Consider the following 26,903-nt stretch of genomic DNA (forward strand, 5'->3'; position numbering starts at 1 on the left):
AATTTTACATTTCTACCAGCAATCAATGAGAGTTCATGCTGCTTTATGTCCATGCTAACATTTGGCACTATCAGCATTCTGGATTTTGGCCATTCAGTAAAGTAGCAGGAAACAAAATCAATATCCAGAAATCAGTTGTATTTTTTAAAATATATTTTATTGTTTTTTTACAGAGATAACGGGAGAGCAATAGAGAGTTAGAAACATCCATGAGAGGGAAACATCCAACAGCTGCCTCCTGAAACACTCCCTACTGGGGATGTGCCTGCAACCAAAGCAGATGCATTGACTGGAATCAAACCTGGGACCCTTGAGTCTGCAGGATGACGCTGTATCCAAACCGGCCAGGTCAGAAATCAGTAGTATTTTTATACATAATGATAAACTATCAGAAAAAAGAAAAAAAACTAAAAAAAAATCCAATTCATAATTACATCCCAAATCCCTAAAGCAAACAGCTTGGAATAAATTTAACAAAGGACGTAAAAGACTTGTATTAAAAAATTATAAGATACCGAAGAAAGAAATTGAAGAGGATATAAATAAGTGGAAGCATATATCATGTTTATGGATAGTAAGAATTAACATAATTAACATAATTGAAATGCCAATAAATCTATAGATTAAATACAATTGATATCAAGATACCAATAATGTATTTCAGAGAACTAGAACAAATATTCTAAAAGTGTGTATGGGCCAAAACCAGTTTGGCTCAGTGGTAGAGCGTCGATCTGCGGACTGAAAGGTTCCAGGTTCGATTCCAGTCAGGGGCATGTACATTGGTTGCGGGCACATAACCGGTAGGGAGTGTGCAAGAGGCAGCTGGTCAATGTTTCTCTCTCATCGATGTTTCTAGCTCTCTATTTCTCTCCCTTCCTCTCTGTAAAAATATCAATAAAATATATATATTTTAAAAGTGTGTATGGAACCACAGAAGATCTTAAATAGCCTTAGCAATCTTGAGAAAGAAGGACAAAGTTGGAGGAATCATGCTACCTGATATCAAAGTACACTACAAGACCATAGTAATTAAAATAGCATGCTACTGGCATGAGAACAGAGATACAGGTCAATGGAACAGAACACAGAGCCCAGAAATAAACCGAGGTCTTTATGGCCAATTAATATTTGACAAAGCAGGCAAAAGCATACAATGGAGTAAAGATACTTTATACAATAAACGGTGTTGAGAAAATTGTATAGAAACATGCAAAAAATGAAATTAGACCACCTTCTTAAACCATACATAAGCATAAATTCAAAATGGAGTCTTGAATACTACTCACCCATAATAAAGGAAATCTTACCTTTTGTGACAGTATGATTGGACCTAGAGATTATTATACCAAGTGAAATAAACCCACCAGAGAAAGAGAAGTACTTTATGAGATGGCAAGAAGGGACATCCTTGTGTTTTTCCTGGAGTAAGCTTATAATTTCTTATCATTAAGCATGACTTTAACTGTATATTTTATTGTTGTTATTTTGTAGATATTCTTTATGCTGCGGAGGAAATACTTCTTTATTCCTAGTTTTTTGAGGTATTTTTTTTTAACACATGAATGGGTGTTTTTGTTTGTTTGTTTTTTTTATAAATGATTTTTTTCCTTTTCAGAATGTTGATGTGATATTGCATTAACTGATTTTTGAAAGTTGAACCACTCATACTTGGAGTAAAACCCACTTGGTCTTTATACATTGTAGGTTTGATTTGCTAATATTTTGTTGAGGATTTTTGCCTTTGTGTCCATGAGAGATATTGGTCTGTAGCTTTTTTCTATTGTAATGTCTATATTTTTAATATTAGGATAACACTTGACTCATAGAATTAGTTTTCTTTGTTTCTATTTTCTGAAAGATATTATAGAGAACTGGTATAATTTCTTCCTTAATGTTTGCTAAAATTTACCAATTCTTTTGGAAGATTAGTAATTATTAATTCCATTTTATAAATAGATATAGGCCTACTCAGATTATCTATCTCTTCTTGTGTGGGTTTTGGCAGATAGTGTCTTTCAAGTGATTTTTGTACCCAAATTATCAAATTTGTGAGTATAGAGTTGCATTTAGCATTTATTTGCAAATAACATTTCTTTGTTATTATTTTATTGTCCCTGGTATCTGTAGTGATGACCCATCTTTCATTTCTAATATTAGTAATTCATGCCCTCTCTTTTATTAGCTGGTCTGGATAGAAGTTTATCAATTTCAATAATCTTTTCAAAGAACCAGTTTTTCAATATCTGAACCATTTTTAATTCATACTAACACTTTGTGAGAATTTCAATTTGTCCTTATTATCTCCAACACTCATCATTTTCTAATAATGTATATCTCTTTTGTTAGGGTTTGTCCAGTAATGTGGGCTGTGAAAGAATTTACAATTAAAAGAAGTGATGCAAAGGAAAAGTTTATTTTACTTTCCAAAAGAGGAAAGGGCTAGTGTATCCCTAGTTAATACCGGACAATAAACAAAGGGTGGCTTCATTTTTTAAAGAATAATGGCTGCTGTTGCTTGGTGACAAGGAAGGGAAGAGAATTTTGGGCTAAAGTTGATCACATGCCAGAGTTATAGTTTGTTTGCTCTCCAGGAGATAGTCTGTTAGATGTCCTAGGTAGAAAGATATCTTATCAATATTTATCCCCAGAGAAATCAAGATGGCAGCATAGATGAACACCTAAGATTCTGCCTTGCACAACAATTTCAAAACTACAGCTAAAAGACAGAACAGACATCATCCAGACCCACACGAAAGCTGACTGAGTGGAAATTCTACAACTATAATAAAAACAGGGCACATGGAGACTCAGAGGAACTGTAAAAATCTGAGATATGGAGACACACAGGAGGAGTGGACAGGCAGCTAAGTGCTTGGCTGGATTTATCTAGTGGGAGGGAGATGGAAGCTCCTGACTGCACTGAACCCTAGTTCTGATTGCACTGACCCACATCTCTGGGTGAGACCTTGGGAACCGGACTCATACAAGGGGAGTCTGGATTGTTGGGAAAAGAGAGGAGCACATGGTAACTCAGGAGAGACTTGAAAAGCAGAGGTCTGGAAGCATGCACACAAGTGCGTGAAGAAAGGATGGCAGCAATTGCCATGGGACATTGAGACCCAGGGGCCTCATAGGGCAGGCCTGATGGAAAGCTAAGACTGTCTGCTCAGCCATGAGATTCTGCCCCATCCAAGCTGAGCACAGAGGATTTTGCAATTTTGCAAGTCTTGTCTCATAAGACAAAAGTTCTCCCAGCATAGACACAGCTGATCCTCACAGCCAATTGGCCTGGAGGTCAATTCTTCTCAGTGACACCAACAACAATCAAGACTTAACTACAACAAGGCTGTACACACTCTCCACAAAGGGGTGCACCAAGAGTGTTCACCTCAGGTAACTGGGGAGGCTCAGCCACTGGGCCATATAAGACACCTAGCACACAAAGCTACCCTACCAACTCAGGAAAGCAGTAAAAAGGTGAAGACAAAAAAAAAAAAAAAAAAAAAAAAAGATCATAAAGGAAAGAAATGGAGGAAAACAAACAATTGGACATAGAGTTCAAACTCACGGTTTTAAGGTTTTTCACGAATTTCCTAGAAAAGGCTGATAAATTTAGTGAGACACTGGAGGATATAAAAAAGGACCAATTAGACATTAAACCTACACTGACTGAAATAAAAAATATTATACAGATATACAGAGACCTAACAGCAGACTAGAGGAACGCAAGAATCAAGTCAAAGATTTAAAATACAAAGAACCAAAACACTCAACTAGAAAAGGAAAAAGCAAGAAGAATCCAAAAATATGAAGATAGTGTAAGGATCCTCTTGGACAACTTCAAGAGTACCAACATCTGAATTATTGGGGTGACTGAAGAAGAGAGAAAGCAAGACACTGAAAACCTATTTGAAGAAATAATGACTGAAAAACGTCCCCTACCTGGTGAAAGAAATAGACTTACAAGTTCAAGAAGCGCACAGAACTCCCAACAAAAAAAAAAAAATCCAAAGAGGACCACACCAAGACACATCATAATTAAACTGCCAAGAGCAAAAGACAAAAAGAGAATATTAAAAGCAGCAAGAGAAAAACAGTTAGTTACCTACAAGGAAGCACCCATAAGATAGTCAGCTGATTTCTCAACAGAAACTATGCAGACAAGATTGGTGTGGCAAGAAATATTCAAAATGATGAATAGCAAGAACTTACAACTAAGATTACTCTACCCAGCAAAGCTATCATTTAGAATTGAAGGTCAGATAAAGATCTTCACAGATAAGAAAAAGCTAAAGGAGTTCATCACTAGCAAACCAATACTATATGAAATGCTGAAAGGTACTCTTTAAGAAGAGGAAGAAGAAGAAAAAAGTAAAGATAAAAATTATGAACAACAAATATGTATCTATCAACAGATGAATCTAAAATTCAAGTGAGTTAAAAATCTGATAATAGAATGAACTGGTGAATCTAGTTGAATCAGGGGCATCAAAAGGGAATGTCTGACAATTCTTGGGGGCAAAGGGGTATGTGGGGTGTGGGAAGAGACTGGATAAAAATTATACACGTATGAATGAGGACAATGTGGGGGAAATAAGGGCATAGAGTGAGGTGGGAACTGGTTAAAGGGGAGCTTTGGGGGTAAAAAAGAGGAAAGATTATAATAATCTAAACAATAACAATTTATTAAATTAAAAATTTTTTCTTAAGCCTGTAAAACATGGTTAAAGCCAAAGTTATAAAGAGTTCAAAACTTGTTTGAAGGGGAGAGGGCAAGATATAGATTGTGGTTTTTTTTTGTTGTTTTGTTTTGTTTTTTTGAGACCATGTATTTTTGAAAGTTTTCTCTTTTATTTCTTTATAAATCTTCAAAATTTTATTTTATAACCTACTTTCAATAATTGCAATATCTAAATATTGGAGTTTTATTTTTCTTTATAGGAATAAGAGAAGGCAGCCAATAAAAACTACATTATCTCCTTATGTAGCTTCCTATTTACTCCTGTGTTTTGCAATTTTGGAATGTGACCTCATGATCATGTGGCTTTTAGTGAGAAAAGTGTTTTTAGTATAGACACTTAATAACATATAATAATTTTCCAAATGGCAACTGACCTGTCTTCACTCACTGCTATGACTGAATGTTTGTATCTTCCCTAAATTCATATGTTGCAATTCTAATCTCAATGTAATGGCATTTGGAGATGGAGCCTTTGGGAGGTCATTGGGTCTTCAGGGTGGAACCCTCATGATGGAATTAATACCCCCCTTTAAAACTTAACTTTTTATTATGAAAGAATTGTGGATTGCAGTTGTAGGAAAAGATGCAAATAGATCACAGATATCCTTTCCGCAGTTTTCCCGTGATAACATCTTCCAGAAGTATAGCAAAATATCACAACTGGATTTTGACATAGTTATAATTCAATAATATTATATTCAGATTCCCCAGGTATTCAATCCAGAATCTCTGCTTAGCAGATGATATAAATACATTTAGCCTAATTTTATGTTTGTTTTTTTTTTATCATTATCCCACATATCAAATACCACACTTATTCTTAGATTTATAAGTGTACAAATTGGAAACTTTTATAGTGTGTAGTACACTTTCTTGTGGGATACACTTTGTACCTTCTTGTGGACTCTGGCTGGGACTTGTGTCTACTTATAGGACTACAGCAGAAAGGAGTGAGTCAGGAAGGCCCTGAATAAAACAGCAATGTCTTTCAAGGCAAATACCTCAAGGAAGGCCATTTGCATTTTTTTTTAGGCCAAAGGAGGGTTAACAACTCTTCAGACAGCGTTAGAAAGGCTACTACTTTGGGCAAAGAACACTCAGCAGAATTTAGGGATTTGATGTCTCTAACTTCACTGGTATCTGTTCATATATCCCCATTCCAATTTTTAGTATTCCATTTATTCCTCTTAACAGAAGGTAATCTGCAAGTTTGAGAATTTGTGTTGTAATTCAACCATTCACAGATTAATGTTTATCTTATTTTTTAGAAATCTCAGCCTTGCTGCTATAGGAGCTATTTCTTTCAGGGCAGACATTGAAACTTTCTGGTCATTTATACAGAGCTTGAGCTGGGAATGTGATGCTATGATTTCATCTACTTCCCCCACCGGATCCCCAACCCCACTTTCCCCAGTGCAATTAGGAGAATCCAGCTAAAGTCATTATACTAGAATGCTCTAAAGTATCAAATACATGGTCATCCAGACCTTTGATAAGTATTTGGTTAGGAGTATCCAATGATAGTATTGTGTATATGTCTAATGGTGCATTATTCCAAGACTATCACTATTCTCTTTACCACTAGAAATAGAGCCATAGTGCCTTTAAGTCTAATGAGATTAGAGAACCAATTCCAGAAAACCTATTACCACCTGAAAATCACACCCTTAAAAATTTGTTCATCCCCAGAGACACAGAAGCATGAACATACTGTTGGACCTTAGAGGGAAGGCAGGAGAGGGTGGGTGAGAAGAGATTAATTAACCAATGAACTTGTATGCATATATGTGGACACAGACAATGGGGTGGTGAGGGTAGAGGGTGACTGAAGTAGGCTGAGAGAGGTTAATGGGGGAAAAAGGAGAACATATGTAATACCTTCAACAATAAAGATTAAAAAAAAAAAAGAATTTGTTCTTCTCGATGTACCACTATTTTTTAATCCACTCATCTGCTGATGGGCACTTAGGCTGTTTCCAAATCTTACCTATAATAATTTGTGCTTTTATGAACATAGTGTTGTATATATCCTTTCTGACTGGTGATTCTTATTTCTTGGGATATATTCCTAGAAGTGAGATTGTTACAGAAGACCGGAGAAAAACCAAGCCAGGCATAAAGAAAGGGAGTTACATTTTAATTATAATTATTTGCAGGCCCAGAGAAAAATGTGTCTTTCAAATTCTGGGCCCATCTCCCCCCAATATGAAGGAAACTTTCTCTATTTATACTTTTTCCAGTCCTTTGTCTCTAAAATTTGGAATGAGACTTCCTGGCCTTCTGAGAAAGAAGGCCACTGTGCTTGGAAGGGTCCATGAGACCATATCCAAGGCCTGGCCTGGTGCCAAGACTGGCAGCTCTGTCTGGGGCCTAGTTTATGGCCTCTCTGGAGTGGGAGTCATATTTTCCTTATTATTTAGGCAAGCAAGCATTTACAGAAAGCCAAAATAGCAGGGTTAAAATTTCAAACAGCAGTTTTTATATAAGATGGGTGCTCCAAGAGTACTGGGTCAAATAGGAGTTCCATTTTTAAATTTTTGAAGAAAGTTCATATTGTTTTCCACAGTTACTGCACCAGTTTGCATTCCCACCAGCAGTGAAGGAGGGTTCCTTTTTCTCCACATTCTCTTCAGCACTCGTCATTTGTTGATTTGTTGATGATAGCTTTTCTGACAGGTGTGAGGTGGTACCTCATTGTTGTTTTGATTTGCATTTCTTGGATGATTAGTTACTTTGAGCATATTTTCATATGTCTCTTGGCCCTCTATATGTCCTCTTTTGAAAAGTGTCTATTTAAGTCTTTTGCCCATTTTTCATTGGATTATGTATCTTCCTTTTATTAAGTTGTATGAATTCCTTATAAAATTTGAAGATTAAACCTTTATTGGAGATAACATTGCCAAATATGTTCTCCCATGCAGTGGGATTTCTTGTGGTTTTGTTAATGATTTTCTTTGCTGTTCAGAAGCTTATTATTTTGATGTAGTCCCATTTGTTTATTTTCTCCATTTTAATTGCCCTAGGAGCTGAATCTGTAAAGATATTTCTATGACATACCTTTGATAATTTGCTTCCTATGACTTCTTCTAATATTTTTATGGTTTTCCATCTTACATTTAAGTCCTTTATCCATTTTTATTTTATTTTTGAGTATGTTGTAGGTTGGTGGTCTAGTTTTATTTTTTTTGCATGCATCTGTCCAATTTTCCCAACACCATTTATTGAAGAGAATGTCTTGATACCATTGTATGCTTTTGCCTCCTTTGTCAAATATTAATTGAGTATAATAGCTTGGGTCGATTTCTGGGTTCTCTATTCTCTTCCATTGGTCTATATGTCTGTTCTTATGCCAGTACTAGGCAGTTTTGAGAACAGTGGCTTAGTAATATAGCATATCTAATATTGGAATTCCTGCTACTTTGTTCTTTTCAGGATTGCTACAACTACTCAGGGTCTTTTTTTCTCCTCCAACATATGAATTTCTGGAGAGTTAGTTCTAGGTCTGTGAAATATGCTGTTGTTATTTTAATTTTTTTTATTTGTAAACATTTATATTATAAAGGAATTAAGAAAAATGTCTCTGATATATAGCCAGATATGTAGCATTTTAACACTTTTTCTTCTTGAGATTATTTTTTAAAAATTTAATTATTTTTCTTTTTTAATTAAGGTATTACATATGTGTCCTTATCTCCACAATGCGCCCACCTTATTTCATTTATTTTGTTTAGATACCGGTTTGGCTAATTGGATAGAGCATTGTCCTGAAGACTGAAGAGTCCCAGGTTCAGTTCTGGTCAAGGGCATCTACCTTGGTTGTGGGCACGTTTATAGTAGGGGTTGTGCAGGAGGCAGCTTATCAATATTTCTCTCTCAATGATGTTTCTTTTTTTTTAATTAATATATTTTATTTATTTTGTACAGAGAGGAAGGGAGAGAGATAGAGAGTTAGAAACATCGATGAGAGAGAGTCATCGATCAGCTGCCTCTTGCACACCCGCTACTGGGGATATGCCCGCAAACAAGGTACATGCCCTTGACCCGAATCGAACCCGGGACCTTTCAGTCCCCAAGCCAACGCTCTATCCATTGAGCCAAACCGGTTTCTGCTTTCAATGATGTTTCTAACTCTCTATCTCTCTCCCTTTTTCTCTTTAAAAAAATCAATAAAAAATACATATTATGTCTAATAGGGTTTTTTGACCAAGTCTTTAGAGTTTTCTAAGTACAGTATCATGTCATCTGCAAATAATGAGTTTTACTTCTTTTCCAATATAAATGCCTTTTATTTCTTCTTCTTGTCTGATCACTGTGGCTAGCACTTCCAGCACTATGTCGAACAGGAGGGGTGAAGGTGGGCATTGCTTTCTTGTTCCTGTTCTTAGGTGAAATGGTTTTAGTTTTTGCCCACTGAGTATGATGTTGGCTGTAGGTTTGTCATATAAGACTTTTATTATGTTGAGGTATGATCCCTCTATTCCCACTTTGCTGAGAGTTTTATCAAGAAAGGGTTTTGGATTTTGTCAAATGCTCTTGCTGCATCAATTGATATGACTATACTGTTTTATTTCTCAATTTATTTATGTGATGTGTCACATTTATTGATTGGTGGATATTGTATCATCATTGCATCCCTGAAATAAATCCCACTTGGTCGTGGAGTATGATCTTTCTAATGTAATGCTGGGTATGATTTTCTAGAATTTTGTGGAGGGTTTTAGCATCTGTGTTCATTAGGTTTATTGGCCTGTAATTCTCTTTCTTGGTAGTTCCTTTTTTGTTTGTTTGTTTGTTTGTTTGTTTGCTTGTTTGGGGATTAGGGTAATACTGCTTCATATAAAGAGCTTGAAAGTGCTTCTTTCTCTTGAATAATTTGGAGTAGTTTGAGGAAAAGAAGTTTTAGTTTTTCTTTGAATGTTTGGTAAAACTGCCCTGTGAAGCTGTCTGGCCCTGGGCTTTTGTTTGCTGAAAGTTTTTTTGATGACTGCTTCAATTTCCTTCTGAGTTATTGACCTGTTGAGAGTTTTTGTTTTTTCATGATTAAGTTTTGGAAGGTCATATTTTTATCAGAATATATTTATTTCCTCTAGTTTGTTTAGTTTGTTGGAATAGAGTCGTTCATAGCATTAAAAAAAAAATCCTTTGTACTTCTGTAGGGTCTGTTGTTATTTTGCCTCTTTCATTTCTTATTTTGTTTATTTGGGTCCTCTCTCTTTGCTTCTTGGAGGCTGGCTGGAGGTTCATAAATCTTGTTTATCTTTTTGAAGAACTAGTTCTTGGTTTCATTAATCTTTTGTATTGTTTTTTTGGTCTCTATGCCATTTATTTCTACTCTGATCTTTATTATCTCCTTCCTTCTGCTCATTCTGGGCTTCTCTCATCGCTCTCTTTTTAATTCTTTAAGTTGTAGAGTTAGATAATTTATTACCAGTTTGTCTTATTTTTTGAGGTAGGCCTGTAATGCTATTAACTTTCCTCTCAGGACTGCTTTCTCTGTGTCCTATAGATTTTGGATTGTTTTGTTTTCATTGTCATTCATTTCCAGGATGTTTTTAATTTCTTCTTTTACCTCTTTAGTAACCCAACCATTGTTTAACAGCATACTATTTAGACTCCAAGTGTTTGAATTATTTAAAAATGTCACATTCTTTTAAAAAATATATCTTTATTGATTTCAGAGAGGAAGAGAAAGGGAGAGAGGGAGAGAAACTTTAATGATGAGAGAGAATCTTGGCCGGATGCTTCCTGTACACCCCACACTAGGGTTCAAGCCTGAAACATGGGCATGCACCATTGCCTAGAATTAAAATTGGACCCTTCAGTCCTTAGGCCTATGCTCTATCCACTGAGCAAAACCAGCTGGGGCAGTGTTTGAATTTTTTTTTATTTTATTGTTTTTACATTAGTTGATTTCTAACATTATGCCATTGTGATCTGAGAAAATGATTGATATTATTTCAATCTTCTTGAATCTGGAGAGACTTTGCCTGTGTCCTAACATGTGGTCTATTTTGGAACATGTCCCATGTTCACTTGAGAAGAATGCATATTATGTAGCTTTGTGGTGAAATGCTCTGAAGATATCAATTAAGTCTATCTGATCTAGTGAGTCATTAGGATTGCTGTTTCTTTGCTGTTTTATTTATTTATTTATTTATTTATTTATTTATTTATTTATTATTATTATTATTTTGTCTAGAGCATTTATCCAGTGGTTTCAATGGAGTATTAATATGCTTACTATGATTGTATTGCTGTTGCCCTTTACTTTGATATCTTCCAGAAGTTTTTATTTAATGTATTTGGGAGCTCCTGTATTGGGTGCACACATGTTTGCCAGAGTTAAATCATCTTGTTGTATTATGAAGTGGCCTTCCCTATCTCTTGTTATGGCCTTCATTTTGAAGTCTGTTTTGTCAGATATAAGTATTGTTACCCCAGCTTTTTAAAAATTTCCATTTTCCTGAAAAATATTTTTCCATCCCTTCACTTTTAGTCTGTGTGAGCCCCTCATTCTAAGATGGGTCTTTAGTAGACAGCATATATATGCATCATCTTTTCTTATATATTTAGAACACTCGATATCTTTTCATTCAACATCTAATCCACTTATGTTTATGATTATTATTGACTAGAGGCCCATTGCATGAGAATTCGTGCAATAGACCTTCCTTCCTCTGGCTGCCGGCACTAATTTTCCTCCAGCACCCGGGACCCAGGCCTTTGCTCTGGCCGCAGTGGAAAAGCCAGGTTTCTTCAGTCTTCAGTCTTCAGGCTTCAGTCTTTGCTCCACTCCTGCATGTGCAAATTAACCCACCATCTTTGTTGGGTTAATTTGCATGCTCACTCCTGATTGGATGGTGGGTGTAGAGGAGGTACAGTCAATTTGCATCTTTCTCTTTTATTAGTGTAGTTAGGTATTATTTGTAGTCATTTTTATTCTTTGTGTCTGTGTTCCTTCTTCCCATTCAATTTCTTCTTTTAATCACAGTCCCTTTAGCCTTTCTTGCATTACTATATTGGTAATGATAAACTCCCTTTGCCCCCCGCCCCCCCCCCTTTTTTTTTTTTTTTTTTTTGCCTGTGAAGCTCCTGATTTCTCCTACAATTTTGAATGATAGCCTTGATGGATAGAGTATTCTTGGATTCAGTCTCTTGCTTTGCATCATGTATACTTCATTTCATTCCTTTCTGGCCTGATGATATTTTGTTGAGAAATCATTAGATAACAGAATAGGAAATCTCTTGTAGGCAACTCTCAACCTCTTTGTAGCAGCCTTTAAAATACTTTTCCATTAACATTTGCCATTCCAATTTGATGTGTCTCTTTGGGGGTTTTAGGAATTACAGTGGTGCCTCGCATAAAGAACGCCTCGCACAGCGAACGCTGCACACAACGAACTTCATTTCATGATTCATACAATGAACTTCGTTTCACACAACGAAGTCGCCCGAGCTTCCACGACCGCTTTGCCCGAGCTTCCATGACTGCTTCGCCCGAGCTTCCAGGATCGCTGCCGATGTATTGCATCCTTCCGCGCAGGCACTGCAGGCAGTCGTTAGTCACTGCGCTTAACTTAAGCACCTATCGCGGCAATCGTTCTTCATTACGAATTAAATCACGCACGTATCACGGCAGTCGTTCTTTTAAGTTAAACTCAATATTTTTTTTATATCATGGCATCTAAAAAAAGCAGGAAGGTGATTTCTGTTGAAATGAAACAGGACAATGCTCAAAGGGAAGCGTCATCTGATAACAAGGAGCAACAATCAAACAATCAACCAATCCCAACTGCTGACATCAAGAACATCCTGGTCAAATGGAAAGCAGTTCAGGAGTTTACCAATGCCCACTATCCGGATTCAGCTGAAGCAAACAGGATCAACGATCTTTACTCCGATACTCTTGTCTGTTATTTCCGGCAGATGTTGGAGAAAAGAGAAAAACAAACGACTTTGGACAGGTTTTTCATGAAACCATCTGCCAAAAAGCAGAAAATGGATGAAGATGTGCAAGATTCGGTACATCTTCATCCATTTTCGGTAGACTCTACTTAGTCTGTCTTAAAATTAAAAAAATGTGTTTGTCTTTTTTTTAAATTATGTTTTTAGATGTATCTAAATAAAAATAATAACAAAAAATTTATCTTTTTTATGTCATCTTAGCATATTTTATGCTACAGAACGAATTATTTTTTTTAACATGTATTATGGGAAAACACGTTTCACATAACGAACTTTTCGCATAACAAACTTGCTCCTGGAACAAATTAAGTTTGTTGTGTGAGGCACCACTGTATCTTGTTTGGGAGTCTCTGTACTTATGTGACTTTTTTCCCCCCAACTCAGGGAAATTTTCTGTAATTATTTCTTCAAATAGTTTTTCTAATCCTTGTTCCTCTTCTTGTAGTTCTGGCACCCCCATTATACGTATCTTGCTTTATCATATGTAGTCCCAAAGCTCCCTTAGTCTTTTTTCCTGCTTTCTAATTTTTTTCCTCTAATTGCAGTTTAGAGTAGGTGTGTTTTCTGCCCTGTCTTCTAAGTTACTAATTTAGTCTTCCACTTCTTCTAGTCTACTGTTGAAATCTTCCATTGTGTTTTTATCATAGTTCTTTCATTCTTTATTTCCTCTTGAGTCTTACATAAGTTGTTGATTTTCTAGCTTTTTTAAGAATTGTATGACTCTTACTCTGAATTCATTTTCTGAAATATTGCTTGCTTCCTTCTCTTTTAGTGACTTCTCTGGCAATGCCTCCCTTTTTTTTTCTCTCCCTTTGGAAGTTGTTTCTTTGTCTCCCTATTTTTGTTTTCACTTAAGGGTCCAGGTGCTGAGTCATAAGAGGCCTGTGACTGAAGTGGTGAGCTTGGTGGGAGGGTCATGCATTCTGAGACTCATTGCCTCCATTCATGTGGATGCACAAAGTCCAGGACCAAAGAAGCAGGCCAGTGGAGGGGACCTCACTCTGGGGTTCACAGGAGCCCATGGCAAAGGAGGCTGGAGTCCCAGTGTCTGTAGGTCTGCATCTAAGGTAGCAGTTCTTTGTCTGGAGTGGCTGTAGGGTCCAGATTGGTGTCTGAGGCCAATCTGGGTGGTGGTGAGGCTGGTTTAAGAATTGTTTGACCCTTACCCTGAATTCATTTTCTGAAATATTGCTTACCTCCTTTTCTTTTAGTGCATTCTCTGGCAATGCCTCCCTTTTTTAAAAAAATATATATTTTATTGATTTTTTACAGAGAGTAAGGGAGAGGGATAGAGAGCTAGAAATGTCGATGAGAGAGAAACATCGACCAGCTGCCTCTTGCACACCCCCTACTAGGAATGTGCCCGCAACCAATGTACATACCCTTGACCGGAATCAAACCTGGGACCTTTCAGTTCGCAGACCGAAGCTCTACCACTGAGCCAAACCGGTTTTGGCTGGGTGTTGTTTCTTTATCTCCCCATTTTTGTTCTCACTTAAGGGTCCAGGCGCTGAGTCACACAGGCCTATGACTGAAGTGGTAGGCTTCTTGGGAGGGTTACACACTTTGAAACTCATTGCCTCCATTCACTAGCTTTGAGGGGGCCAAGGCCAAAGAAAGGCGAGGAGCTCACTCTGGGCCCACAAGAGCCCATGGCTCTAACTTGCTCAACTCGAATGCCATCTTAGTTATTTTTTTTTATAACATTTTCATATTTATTTTTATCTGAAGTGTCACCCTCAGGGATAGGCATTCAGTAATACACAGTAATGTGATATTACTGATTTATTATCTCTCATAAAACTTAGAAGAATACAAGCACATCACTAATTACTTCATTTTCTACCCCAAGGAACATGAGGTATAAAATAAATATAATAGTCTCCAACTATAAGTTTCATTGTGTTTCTCTTTTAGTTGAGAATTGCATTTTCTTGTTTTTTTTTCACAGATATTGGAACTTCTGAATTAATTTCAAAATACTTAAAAATTTTCTCACATGTGTAACATACACTGTTTACCTAATAACCTAATATAGGAGAAAATGACTTAATCTTTGAATTAGGTTTAACATGTTATATACATATTGTGAATGTTTAATTTTTTAAGTCTCATATTTTTGGAATAAAGCCACCAGCCAAGTAATGGGCTAGTACAACTTTATGTAATATGATGTAGAAAATATAACACATGAAGTTCTTACCAAGCTTTTCTTTTTTATTCTTCGTGTGTGTGTGTGTGTGTGTGTGTGTGTGTGTGTGTGTGTGTCCAGCTAATACTTCCCTGCCTGTGCTGGTGGATACAAAGGCTTACCTCTCTTGCCCTCCTATCGTGTTGACAAATACGCTTTTAACAATTTGGGAAATAGCCCTCCGAGACAAGCCTTTCTGCATCAGAACCCACAGGAGATACACAAAAGAGATCATAGAAACAAACTGCACTGACAAGAGAATGACCTGGCCAGACAGACCTGACCAGATTCCTGCCCTTCAGATTGACCCAGTGGCCATCACTCATGAAGGGCATTACAGGTGTGAAGTGGCAACACCTGATGGGAATTTCCAAAATAACTATCACCTCCGAGTGCTAGGTAAGGAACATTGTACATTGGGGTGATTCAGAAAACCAGAGTTGGGACTTAAAGGAATTCCTCTCTAAATTCCATGTCTAATGTGTTAGGACTAGAGCATTTACTTCTTCATCCCTGCAGTGGCCCCTGAGATGACTCTGTTTCAAAGTGAGAATAGAACTGCGGTGTGCAAGGCAGCTGCGGGGAGGCCGGCTGCCCGGATCTCCTGGACCCCAGCGGGAGACTGTGTCCCTGAGCACAAAGATTGGGGCAATGGCACAGTGACTGTCCAGAGCACGTGCCACTGGGCGGATGGCAATGTGTCTATTGTGTCCTGCTCTGTCTCCCATGAGACTGGCAACTGGAGTCAGTCCTTAGAACTGAATCAAAGTAAGTAACTGTTTCTTTCTGAGTAGTAAACTTGATGTTCAATCATAAAAGATTATGAATGAACCAAACACAAGGTAAAGAAAAATTGAACTCCTAAGCTGTACATATTTTCGGGCCTAAATGGGCAGTCAGACATCCCTCGAGAGGTTCCCAGATTGGAGATAGTGCAGGCTGGGCTGAGGGACACTCCCCCCAAGCGCCAATTTTGTACACTGGGCCTCTAGTAAAATATAATAGTAGAATTTAAAATATGATCATATCCTATAAATTATTCCCCATCTCTCATATATATTTGCTTATTTTTCAATAGCTTTATTGAGATCTAATTTATATACAATTCATCAATTTCAAGTAATTGTATGTAAAGACTCTACAGCAAATTGAGAGCCAAACTACCGTTGAGAGCCACTAGCACGGTTGCCTAAAACCATGGACAAACACAGATATTTACATTACGATTCATTAACAGTAGCAAAGTTATATTTATGAAGTAGCAAAGAAAATAATTTTATAGTTGGGAGTCACCAGTATGAGGAACTGTAATAATGGGTCCCGACATTAGAAAGGTTGAGAATCATTGCTCTAAGTTCTTTGAAATAAGTCCTTCTATTACCTTAAAGCTTTGGTTCACTAATAGTTTTTGCCCTCTTTTGTTCAGTCTTATGGTATACATATCTTTTCTATAAGGCTAATTATGTAAAATAGTTGTTTTTCTCCCAAGTTAAAAACTAGATGCTATGACTTCCTCAAACTCTTAGTTCTTGCCTTCTACTCACCTGTAAAATTTTAAAAAGAGGAGTCTATATTCATGGTCTCCTCCATGTTACCTCACATCTACTCTTTGACTTACTTGTATCTTCTGAACAATGGTTTCTCTTTGCCACATAATATAAAGCACCAAAGATGTGCCAGATGCTAAATACTATATAAAATTGTCATTCTTTGTTAATAATTGGCTTCTTTATGGTATTTCATATGGTCTCTTTGCCCTGCTCATCTGTCATCCTGCCATTTTCAGTTGGTTCCTTTTCTTTAACTTTAAATTAACTTCTTAATATTCTGAAGTAGATTCTTTTTCATCTATTCCCACAAAGGAAGACATTTCTCAGGGTTCCATTATATGCCTTCTCTTTTCCCCATTCCCCTTATTCCTTGAGCAATCTCATTCATACACGGCTTCAACCATTGCCTAATTCCTGACTATCACATGTGTATATTTAGCCCAGGTTTCCTCTTTAGTTATACCACCATCAAAAACAACTTTCAACAGGACAGCTTCACTTGGATGCATCAGAATACCTCAACTTGCATATTCATAAAATAGTAATCCTTTCCTCTAGCCTTTTAAAAACTCCGCACCTATATTTTGATAAATGACCCAAGTCAGAAAATTATACGTATAATTTATATATAACTCTTTATTTCCAATATTCAAAATCAGTTACTATGTTTTATTTCTTAAAATTCTTTCTTAAATCTGGACCTTTCTTTTTCTCCCCACTGCTTTAGTTGAGAACATAATTATCTCTCACCCAGATTATTGCAAGGTCCTTATGACAGACTTCTGCTTCCTAGTTTACCTTCCTCCAATTTATCTCCTACATTGTTGTCAGAATAACCTTTCTAAAATGAAAAACGTGCTACTCCCTTCCTTTAATGCCCCCAGTGGCTTCTCTTTGCCTCATGGAAAGTTAACCCCAGGGGTGCCAATCTCTATCTGCTGCTCTTCTTAGCTTCATAGCTGGCTGTTTTCCAACCTGCACCTCATGCATGTGGGCCTTGTTTGGTTCCTCAAAATTGGAATACTCTTTTAGTGCTCTGTTCTCCTTTTCATGCAATTTCTACTTCTCTACAATGCACTTCTTTTCCCACCTCTTCTCTTCCAATCCATTTGATCAATTCCTATTGAGGTTTTAAGACTTGGTTTGATATATGTTCTAGGATAATTTTTTATTGTCCTACAGATTGGTTAACTGTTCTACTCTGTACTCACCAAATACTTCTTGCATGCCTCTGTGTGAGCACTTTCATGGTCCTGTAATGGACTTTCCACTTCTCTGATTCCCAGTACATTCTAAGTTCCTTAAGAATAGGAACCACATCTTTCATTTGTATATCCTCAGAGTCTGGCCCAGTACCTGACACATACAAATGACTGCAGGATTAGGTTCAAATAATCACAGATTTCATTTCTCTCTCTATATATATATATCACTCTATTCTCCAAATATTAGTTGTTCTCTCATTTTCAAATTTTTGCTTAAATTGTTTCTTTTTCTTGAAAAGTTTTTTTTTCTCCTAACCTAATTAATCCTGTTATCAATGAGGCCCAGTTCAAATCCTACTTCATCCTGACCTCCCAATTAGAGTTGCTTAAGCTTTCTTATTCCTTATATAACTTATAATTTATAATACTCAGTTAGCACTGTTTGTTCTCTTATAAGTTATCTTTTCATTTGTATGGATCTGACTTTCCCAATTGGATTGTGTCTTTTTGAGGGTTGGGATGTGTCTTCATCTTCTTCCCTTACTGTGCCTAGGAGATTGTCTGACAGCGTTCTAATTTAGTATTTGAGCAGGTTTTTAATGGGTGACCTGACCTCTTGGAGCCAAGAATCAGAACACACTCTCTTTGACTCTCATTTTCATAAAAGAAAAAACTTCAGAATAATGGTCCTAATTGGCCCCATTTTATCTTTTGAACAATTCCTTGGGGCATTTTACAGATGAATAAATGAAAGGAAGGCATAAAATGCCCCTGTAAAGGGGGAATTATAGCAACTCAGTGACAAAATCACCTCACTGTGTGCAAAGTATTATTAGTCTCAAAAATATTAAGAATAATGACCCCCAAAGTAACATTTACACAATAAATCAAAAAGTATATTTCTTTAAAAAAATTAATTCTCATCTGAAGATTTAGAGAGAGTGGAAGGGAGGGGGAGAGACAGAGAAACACATCAATTCGTTGCCTCCTGCATGCACCCCATCCAGGGCCAGGGATCAAGCCTGCAGCTGAGGCAGGTGCCCTTAACTGAAATTGAACCCAGGATTCTCAGTACTCAGGCCAACACTCTATCCACTGAGCCAAACTTGCTAGAGCATATTTCTTTTTTTAAAAAAAAAAATTATAAAATTGGGAAGTATTAGAAATGCTAACTTGCACTTATTCATTCAGAAAATAATTAAAGCAACTATGTGTAAAATACAGTCATGATTCCAAACTGTCATAAAAGAGTGATACATTAACAAAATTCTAATTCTAATCTAGAAGGTGTTTTGATTATGATAATCTGAACTTTTAGGACTATTTTAAAGGGCTCTTTTAAACTAGTGGCTCTAAATTGTTTATTAGAAGAATCCTTGAAATAAGTCCTTAACCTGTCTGTTTTGCCTCTGTTTAAAGGTGTGATATTTCCAGTGTCACAATTACTGATCATACTCTATCTGAAAGCCTCTATCTTCTTGGTTGTTCTGGTTATTGTGGGAATCACCTACTTCCAGAGGATAAATGGTTGCAGGTAGGAATTGAAGACTGAAAAATATAAACTCATTAGAAAGAAGATAGATTAGCCAATGAACTTACATGCATATATGCATGTCCCATGGACAGACAACAGTGTGAAGGAGGCATGGAAGGGGGCAGGGGCAGGATGGAGGGGATTAATGAAGGGATAAAAGGAGATATCTGTAATACTTTCAACAATACAGACAAATAAAAACAAAATAAAACAAACAAAAAGAACATATCATTGTGAAAATTTGAGTTTACAATGTCCTGGGTAAAGCTTGGTACATTTTTTGGCACATTTTGTTTATACTCTTAGCTTTTATTCTGAATAAAAACTTTTTTTTTTAAACAACTGAGAGCCAAGACAGAGGTGGGCAGTGACAGAGGTGGGCAGTGCTGGAACAAGAGCTTCTGCTTCACTGTAGCTTTTCGCTAGAAGAGACCTATCTTAGACCACCCTTTGAGAACTCCGTGGGGGATTTAAGTGTTTACTTCCAAGTTTCTCTACTTCGGAAGGCGTGTATTTATTCATGAATAATTGTGTATCTTATGTTTTTTTCTAGAGCACAAAAGTAAAAAAAATCTGGAAGTCAATTTAAATTTGATGAGATATCACAAAAATGCAGCCAGTTGAAATCAGCCTTCGAGTTCAACATTTAACTCAACTGCTCCTGTTACTCTTATGCCTTTGTGTTTATAAGAAGCCCAATGTGATAATTTGCAAGGCCTTTCTCAAACTCTATCTTTATCATTTATCTATCTATCATATATCTATATATCTATCTATCAACTATCTCTCCATATATCTATATATATATCTATATATAATCTATCTATCTATCTATCTATCTATCTATCTATCTATCTATCTATCTATCTGGAAAAGCTTGCTGCCTGCCATTATAAATGTCTGGAATGACTCATATACTTTCATCTTTGCTCTGGTTAGTTTTATTTGAAAATGAGAAACCACCATGCTTCTCACCCTAAAGAGGAAGATGGCTCTGCAAAAGCCTACAGCAATGCTGAGCAGCTTTCTGCACCACTTGGGTTCTTTAGACAGCGCTTTCATCCTAGCGCAGCGATTTTCTCGTGTGCAGCAAGAATTTGTCAAACATGCAATACTTGACTATTTATTCAGGGGCACTGACCTCTTTTCCTTTACACTGTCAAATAAAAAAAAATGACAACGGCCAACACAACAATAGCAGTCCAATGTGAATGAATCAAAATTATATCTTTTTTTTTTTGGCCAGATGAGCAAAAAATTATAATATATATATTTTTTTGGTTTGCTGCAAAAGTTTAGTAATTAGTTTATGTGTAACATGAGGTGCAAAGGGTTGAAAATTTCTTGTTTCTTTGGCCCACTTGAGATGCTAATCAAGGTTGGAATAGCAGGAGCAGCTACAAACACTATCTTCAAGTCAGCTCATAGCTGACTTCCCATCCCCCTTCTTTATTTGCTGGCAATTGGTGGGGCTGTTGCATTTCATGTTTGGACTGATCATCGAATAAATAGATAGGACTTATTTCCAGCAGTATGTGCAGTTCTGAAAAAAATTATGAGTTGATCCCAAAAAAGGAGTTATTGGAATCATTGGAAGCAGAGCTGGGTATCACCCTATTGCTCAGAGTTCAAGTGTTTCAAGGATCTTCTTCAGCTCGCCTCTATTTTCACTCCAGGTTAGTATGGCTTAAGGGTTCTAAGAATACTAGTGCTTAATGAAACCCTAGCATCTTTTAGGGCCACTGTAAACTGAAACCCTCTCTTCAATGGCAATCCTTTAGTAAAAAGTGTTCTTTTTTTTAAAAATATGTGTTTTTATTATTTTCAGAGAGAGTTGAAGGGAGAGGGTTAGAGAGATAAAGATATTGATGAGAGAGAAACATCCATCAGCTGCCTCCTGCCCCTGCACACCCCCCACAGAGGATCAAGCCCACAAACCAGGCAAGCATCTTAATGGGGAATGGAACTGGCGACCTTTTGATTCCTGGATCGATGTTCAACCACTGAGACACACCTTGGCCAGTCAAAGTTTTCTTTTATTTAAAGGAAAACTTTTTATATAAATTGGTAGATGATTTGGAATATTAATTTTATTTTTAAACAAAACTTTAAGGAAAGAAATGAATGCATGCTATTTGGAGATACTATATAAGTAGGATAGTGTGATTGCTGAAAATCTCAGTGTATTTATACCAAAAACCATTAATTCTTGCTCATTTCATATCCTAGTGCAGGTTTATGAGGCTAGGACAGGGGGAAAGAGTGACTCTCTAAGTTATCATCTTATCCTATGGTTCTGCCTGCCTCAGAGTATTTCCACTCAGTGATGAATGGAGGAGAGAGCAGGGTGGGGAGAGAGAGACATTTAATGGGGAAGGTTTTTATGAACAAAGCCTGGAGTAGTCATCACACCTCTTACATCCCATGGTCTGGGGCTTGTCCTGTGGTCACACTAACTTCTATGGAAGTTGAATACTGTAGTGTAGTTGTATTGGCTAAAATAGAGTCAGATTTTACGTACATTTAGCCAATTTCTGCCTATAGTAAAGAATAGGCAACTGCTAAAATTAATACCTACTACATCAGTAATGGATCATGAGCCATGAAATAATTAAATTAGTAAAATAATGTCATATATATCTTGCATTAGCTCTTTTCCTTTTTTTATAATTTCCTCATTTTGAAAGTAGAGCATAGGACAGAAAAATGTCTAGTAATACAATTCTGTAACAGACTAAAAATGCTGTAGCACAGATTGCTAGTTGCCTGGTTCAGAGCTCATCTTCCCCTTTTTCCTTGTGGTGGATGATTATATTCATGAATCCAAATGTTCACCTCTCCTACTATTCATGTAATTTCTCAGTGACTCTAGAGTACTTTCCATAAAAAGAATGCATATTCCACTCCACACTCGCCCCATGCAATGTACTTTGGTCATTCAAATATGGTATAAGTAGTAGTGTACCAGTCTTGATCCAATTTCTTTGAGATCCTGCATATTTCTACATGATATTCCATGAGAACATGCCTGGGCTAGTCTTCTGGAGGATAAGAAACATGCAGAGCAGAGCTAACTTTACCCTGGTCCTCCTACCCTCTCACTGTTGAGGCCAGCCTAGATAATCTAATAACTAGCCACCTCCTGGGCTCAGTAGGATCACAAGAGCTGGCCATCTGACATTTGAACACCGTGAACTCTGACTTATACGTGTTTACCAAATATTTGAGCAATTCTTATCATAGAGAGGTTTTATGGTTGTTTGTTAGATAGGACTATTGTGACATATGTCTCTGATGCATTGCTTAACAACATAACTCCAACTTTATTTAATGTGCGGGCATACTTGGCTAAAAGACATTCCTCAGTTTCCCTTTAGCTGAGTGTGATCACCCAAAAAAAACATTTCCCAAATGAGATGTGAGAATAAATCATTTGATTATAAAAACTCTTTAAAGAGAAAGGAGAATCATCTGGCTTTTCTTCCATATCACCTGGACTTAAACATTGATGTGATGACTGGAGTTCCAGCAGCCAACTTGGGCCAAGGGGATGTTGAGGATGGAAGCCACCCACTAATGTTGTGGAAAAGCAAGCTGGAAGAATCCTGGGCTCTGATGACCATGGAGTTCATTCACAGGGATCCGGCCTAAACGGGCAGTGGGACATCCCTCGAGCGATCCCAGATTGGAGATGGTGCAGCTTGGGTGGGGGGTCACCAGTCCCACACTCCACTCCCATGCACAATTTCATGCACCAGGCCTCTAGTTAATTATAATTAAATTAAGTCTTTAGCACCTACAAATTGGCTTGATCACCCCACAGACCCTTAGTAAAGATAGTAAATATATCCCAATGTAAGTTTAAAAAGGTCCTGCAAAGTTTGAGACATTATATAACATCATATTAATAAATGGGTGACTATCATGATTATCCCCACTGCCTCTCCATTTGACAGCTAGATGTTATCTATACTCTTTATATATATATATATATATATATAATTGATTTTTTTACAGAGAGGAAGACAGAGGGACAGAGAGTCAGAAACATCAATGAGAGAGAATCATTGATCAGCTGCCTCCTGCACACCCCCTATTGGGGATGTGCCCGCAACCAAGGCACATACCCTTGACCAGAATCAAACCCGGGACCTTTCAATCCGCAGGCCGACGCTCTATCCACTGAGCGAAACCGGTTTAGGCCTGTAGGCAAGATTTTTAACTGCATCCATTTTTCTCCAGGAACACAAGTATGGCATTACATTAATGACATCGTTCTCTAAGAAGTTTAATTTAACAGACTCATTGAGGATATTTAAGTCCAATGTCTTTTAATCTTTTTGGAATTCTAGGGACAGCACATTCCTCATTTACCAATTTTACTTAATCCACCTGATGCTGGTACTTACAAATGAGCCCACTTTATTGGGACTCATCCCTAAGGAAAAGCTCTCAATTTTTTCCTAATTAAAATTAACAGGCTCTCAGAGATTCCTTTACTGTAAAGGCTTTAAGCAACCTCCTCTCATAATTCTGGAATCACTGGACTACCTATGATGGCCATAAATTGCTCATGAGCTTCAGAGGCAAAAATTGGCCATCTTTACCATGTGCTATTCACCTTTAGAGCAAAAATTACTGATCACATATGAGGTTTTCCTGGAAATAGAGGTTCTCACAGACTGAGTCTGTGACCCTTCATACTCAGCTTAGATTCATAAAAGCAGAATCCCACAGGCTTGTCATGGTTACTGAGACCTTCTTGATAGAAGATGGATCCAAACCTGGGCCTTCTGCATTATTCAACCTATAGGAGGGGGTGACCTCTACAGCCTTCAGTCCCCTGTCAGATGCCATGGTATTGTATGATGTCACTCTTCACCCAGATCCCTTGATTATCTAGGGAACCTCTTGGGTTGTCATGAAAAAGCATAACTCACATATAAAAAAATACATTTTTATTGATTTCAGAAAGAAAGGAAGAGGGAGAGAAAGGTAGAAACATAAATGATGAGAGAGAATTATCGATTGGCTGCCTCCTGCATGCCCCTCCACTGGGGATTGAGCCCACAACCTGGGCATTGAACTTACCAAGAATTAAACCATGACTTCCTGGTTTATAAGTCAATGCTCAACCACTGAGTCATGCTAGCTGGACCGTAATTCACACTTTGAACATATTTTATGACTCAACCAGATATTGTAAGAGGTCCTGGATATTGCAGATCTGTTTTCTTAGCTAATACCATTTAATGAGAAATTTTAGTATGGACTAACCTAGAAGAACTCCTTATACTTCTACTAGCTGTCCTTCATTTTGCTCTCATAAGATGCTTCTATTTGGGTTAGGGTAACTTTTGCACTACTCCCTAAAATATCCTCTACTATTTGGGCCACTTAAATACCCTGAACAATCAAGCTCAAAACTGATGTGAAGATCAATGGGTCTATTTTAATATGGTTTTACTTTTTTTAAATTATGTCTACACCCAATTTTCAGGCAAGATAATAAGAAGCTAAGAAAATATGGGAATAGGTGAAATGGGGAAACTAAACAAGGCCAAACAATTTAACACCTTACAGACAGCTAGTGAATTACAAAATCTTATAATCCCAACAAAGAACCCTTAAGAAAAAAATGGTTTATACTTGTCCTCCCTAATCAAAGACTAAATAACTTAAATCACCGTGATCAAAGAGATAGAGGACAGAGACCCAATAAGTGCCATTTGTGCCAGCCAAACCCACAGATGGATGAAATTAGGGGAACAAATAACAAAAACCCAGTTAGAGTCAGATCCAAGATAAAAATAAAGTAGTGAAACTGAGCAAATAATAATCTCAAACATTTTGATGCACTAGTATATTAAAAATGAACCTGGAAGCTGATGATATTCTGCTGAAGCCCTCAAAATGTGAAAGAAATGTGAAAACCCTCAAAACAAAAACCCAGCATAGGTTTGCTCTAGAGCACACCCATGCCCACTCTTGGACATGAACTTTTTACTTTCTCCTAAACCAGGGGTCGGTAACCTTTAAGACATAAAGAGCCACTTGGACCCGTTTTCGAAGGAAAAAAAAACAACCTGGGAGCTGCAAAACCATTGCGACATTTAAAACAAATATAACACTGCATATATTGTTTCTTACCTTAATGCTAAATACCGGATGGTGCAGTTAGCTGTCAATCTGAAGAAAAAAAGGATTTTTTCACTTAACAATGTAAAATATATTTTTGCAAATTAATAGCTAATTAAAATATTTAATTTACCTGGTTAATGGGATTTTTGCTCCTGAACCTCAGTGCACAGTGTCTGCACATCAGGGCTGTGAGACATTACCTTCATTTTCACACAGGCTTGCAAGTTGTCATCTGTGAGGCGTAATCAATGTTTGTTTTTAATATAGTTCATGTTGGAGAAGACCTGCTCACATACATATGTGGAGCCGAAGATCGACAGGACTCCAAATGCATACTTTTTCATGTTTGTATAAGTGTTGGGGATGGCATTCCATGTTTTGAACACAAGTTTGTCCTATTTGGGAAGGTTTTCAATATCACTCCATTTATGATTCTGAGCCAGAATGGCCTTCTGACAGGCAACATCCTCAAGAGTAGCGGCCAAGCATTTGAACTTGGACACCCATATATCTTTGTCGGCTATATCGGCCAGTTCCATCTCAAGATCAGGTAGACTTACACCTGCAAATGCAGTCATATTCAATAGGGATGGATCGATCACCAGGGGAGTGACAGGGAAGGATAATGTGGTTTTTTCCTCTCAACTCACAGAATCATTTCCCAAACGAACTTTGCATTGTGGTGATTACAGACTTCAAATATTCCAAATTTATTGTATCATGACTTTGTTTGAACTCTTTCAAAATGGGAAAGTGAGACAGAGTACCTCTCTGTAAATCTTTGACAAACACTGTCAACTTGTTCTCGAATGTCAAACCTCCTCCAGCATGTGCAGGGCTGTGCTTCCTTTCCCCTGAAGGGTTGTATTTAGTGTGTTTAGATGTGCTGTCATAAAATGTAATTTTTCCAGCCACTCTGGTTGTTCCAGCTCAGGAATGGTGAACTCTTTGCTGGCCAGGAAAGTTTTTACTTCTTCCAAACATGCGACAAAGCGTTTTAGCACCTCGCCTCTGGACAGCCACCAGACCTTGTTGTGGAGCAGGAGGTCAGAAAATATGCTTTCCACCTCATCCAATAGCAAACGGAACTGGCAGTGGTTTAAACCCTCTGGCATTATCTTATTAATAATCTGAATGACCACATCCATCACTTTTGTGCATTCCGGGGGAAATGTTTGAGCACACAATGCCTCTTGGTGCAGGATGCAATGAAATGAGAGCAGCGTTCTACCCAGAGCCTTCTGCAGTAGAGCCACAAAGCCCTTTTGTGCTTCTCTCATGCTCGGTGTCCCATCAGTAGCCACTGAGACCAGGTAGTTGGTGTTTATTTTTTCGGCACTTAAATAGTCCAGGACAGCCTTACAGATATCCTCACCCCTTGTTTGGCCATAGTCCAGGGAGGAGGCGGCGCTGCCACCGGCACCGGGGTCGGGGTCCGGAGCCACCGGCAGCACCACATCCTTGCAGCAAGGCCACGCAGCCAGGATGTTGTCCATGCTGAACATGCTGGCGGGCATCCCTGAACCCCGCTCGGGGCTGGGACCAGGATGGGACGGGGGCACTCAGAGGAGGA

General features: G+C 37.5%; 1 protein-coding gene across 1 annotated transcript; it reads left to right on the top strand.

The window, feature by feature from the left end:
• The first annotated feature begins 323 nt into the window (after positions 1-323).
• On the top strand, positions 324-26,853 carry LOC118722933 (cell surface glycoprotein CD200 receptor 1-like). Its single transcript, XM_036445099.1, has 4 exons — positions 324-348; positions 14,982-15,299; positions 15,420-15,668; positions 26,723-26,853. Exons 1-4 carry the CDS (start codon positions 324-326, stop codon positions 26,851-26,853), a joined length of 723 nt encoding a protein of 240 aa, XP_036300992.1.
• Positions 26,854-26,903: the final 50 nt, after the last annotated feature.

Source organism: Pipistrellus kuhlii, unplaced genomic scaffold (assembly GCF_014108245.1).
Source record: "Pipistrellus kuhlii isolate mPipKuh1 unplaced genomic scaffold, mPipKuh1.p scaffold_m20_p_2, whole genome shotgun sequence".
In the NCBI taxonomy this organism is placed as follows: domain Eukaryota; kingdom Metazoa; phylum Chordata; class Mammalia; order Chiroptera; family Vespertilionidae; genus Pipistrellus; species Pipistrellus kuhlii.